This window comes from Psammomys obesus, unplaced genomic scaffold (genome assembly GCF_907164565.1).
Source record: "Psammomys obesus unplaced genomic scaffold, mPsaObe1.curated_primary_1811, whole genome shotgun sequence".
In the NCBI taxonomy this organism is placed as follows: Eukaryota; Metazoa; Chordata; class Mammalia; order Rodentia; family Muridae; genus Psammomys; species Psammomys obesus.
Window position 1 is genome coordinate 15,213,508 of NW_026585797.1, and position 1,745 is coordinate 15,215,252.

At 57.5% G+C, this 1,745-nt stretch overlaps 1 protein-coding gene across 1 annotated transcript; it reads left to right on the forward strand.

The window, feature by feature from the left end:
- Positions 1-675: 675 nt before the first annotated feature.
- On the forward strand, positions 676-1,497 carry Olig3 (oligodendrocyte transcription factor 3). Its single transcript, XM_055599490.1, has one exon. The coding sequence runs from the start codon at positions 676-678 to the stop codon at positions 1,495-1,497; it is 822 nt and encodes a 273-aa protein (XP_055455465.1).
- The last annotated feature ends 248 nt before the right edge of the window (positions 1,498-1,745 follow it).

Below are 1,745 nucleotides of genomic sequence, written 5' to 3' on the forward strand. Positions count from 1 at the left end.
TTTGGGTCCAAAGAAACGTGGGCCAATATTCCGGCCAAGTTCTGTCCCTTCGTTTTAAAGTGTAAGATTTGTTAGAGAAAATAGAATAAGGGGAGCGGAGTGGAAGAAAGTTTTTTTTTTTTTTTTTTTTTTTTTAAAGAACAAAACAACAACAAAACCCGGGAAGCCCTGAGCTGCAGCGGTGAGTGTGTCAATCAAATGGTTTTGTGCCTGGGGGCGCCTCGCGGTTCAGCAGAGGTGTCCCTGGGCGGCCCCACAATGAATATGAATAAGAATCCTTGCTAAAAGAGACAGCAAAGCGCACCGCCCTGAATGATGGCACGTCATCTTAACCAGCCCAGGATAGATAGGACGGCTCCTTTTGTCTCTTTTCTCTGCCGCAGCGCTATAAAAGCCCCTCTTTTACAGCAAGAGGTTAGTTCAGGCACACACCAACAAGGAGTGCAGGAAACAGCGAAAGCAGAGGGAGATAGAAAGGAAAGCTGGGAGAGAGAGAGAGAGAGAGAGAGAGAGGCGGGGCAAGGCAGTTCCTTGACTTGTCTTTTCCCGTCACACAACCGAGAAGTGGGTTCGTGGGCCTTGAGATTTTATTATTATTATTATTATCATTCAAGATTCTCTTTAATTTCCCGCCTAAAGCCTCCTCAACCATAAGGTCTCAACTTCTGTAATAAAATGAATTCTGATTCGAGCTCTGTCTCCAGCAGAGCGTCATCTCCGGACATGGATGAGATGTACCTCAGAGACCACCACCACCGCCACCACCACCACCACCAGGAGAGCCGCCTCAACTCGGTCTCATCCACGCAGGGAGATATGGTGCAGAAGATGCCTGGGGAAAGCCTCTCTCGGGCTGGCGCCAAGGCCGCAGGAGAAAGCAGCAAGTACAAAATCAAGAAGCAGCTGTCGGAGCAGGATCTCCAGCAGCTGCGGCTGAAGATCAACGGACGCGAGCGCAAGCGCATGCACGACCTGAACCTAGCCATGGACGGTCTGCGCGAGGTCATGCCCTACGCGCACGGGCCCTCGGTGCGCAAGCTCTCCAAGATCGCCACGCTGCTCCTAGCGAGAAACTACATCCTCATGCTCACCAGCTCGCTGGAGGAGATGAAGAGGTTGGTTGGCGAGATCTACGGGGGACACCACTCGGCTTTCCACTGTGGGACTGTGGGGCATTCGGCCGGCCACCCGGCGCACGCGGCCAACGCCGTGCACCCGGTGCACCCCATCCTCGGCGGAGCGCTCTCGTCCGGGAATGCCTCGTCCCCGCTGTCCGCCGCCTCCCTGCCGGCCATCGGCACCATCAGACCTCCGCACTCGCTGCTCAAGGCTCCGTCCACGCCGCCCGCGCTACAGCTGGGCAGCGGCTTCCAGCACTGGGCGGGGTTGCCCTGTCCCTGCACCATCTGCCAGATGCCGCCGCCGCCGCACCTGTCCGCTCTCTCCACCGCTAACATGGCCCGGCTGTCGGCGGAGTCCAAGGACTTGCTCAAGTGAGCCGCGAGCCCGCCCGGAGGAGGAGGAAGAGCTGAGGCAGGGGTCGCAGGCCTGGGCCGGGAGGGAAGAAGGGGAGACTGCTCGGCCTGCGGGAGGGTGGGTGCGCGCGGCCACGAGGCCTTGTCGGCCGCCCTAGAGGGCCGGATTCTACCTTACCGGCCCCGGCGGGGAGTACCAAAACCAAACTTAGTGAAGGGAACCGGAACCCGACGTCGTGTTTTGCATGCATGCTTCTTTTCCTCATGCAG

Bases quoted from the DNA above. Each gene is read 5' to 3' on its own strand.
- Olig3 (XM_055599490.1), top strand. From the start codon at position 676: ATGAATTCTGATTCGAGCTCTGTCTCCAGCAGAGCGTCATCTCCGGAC.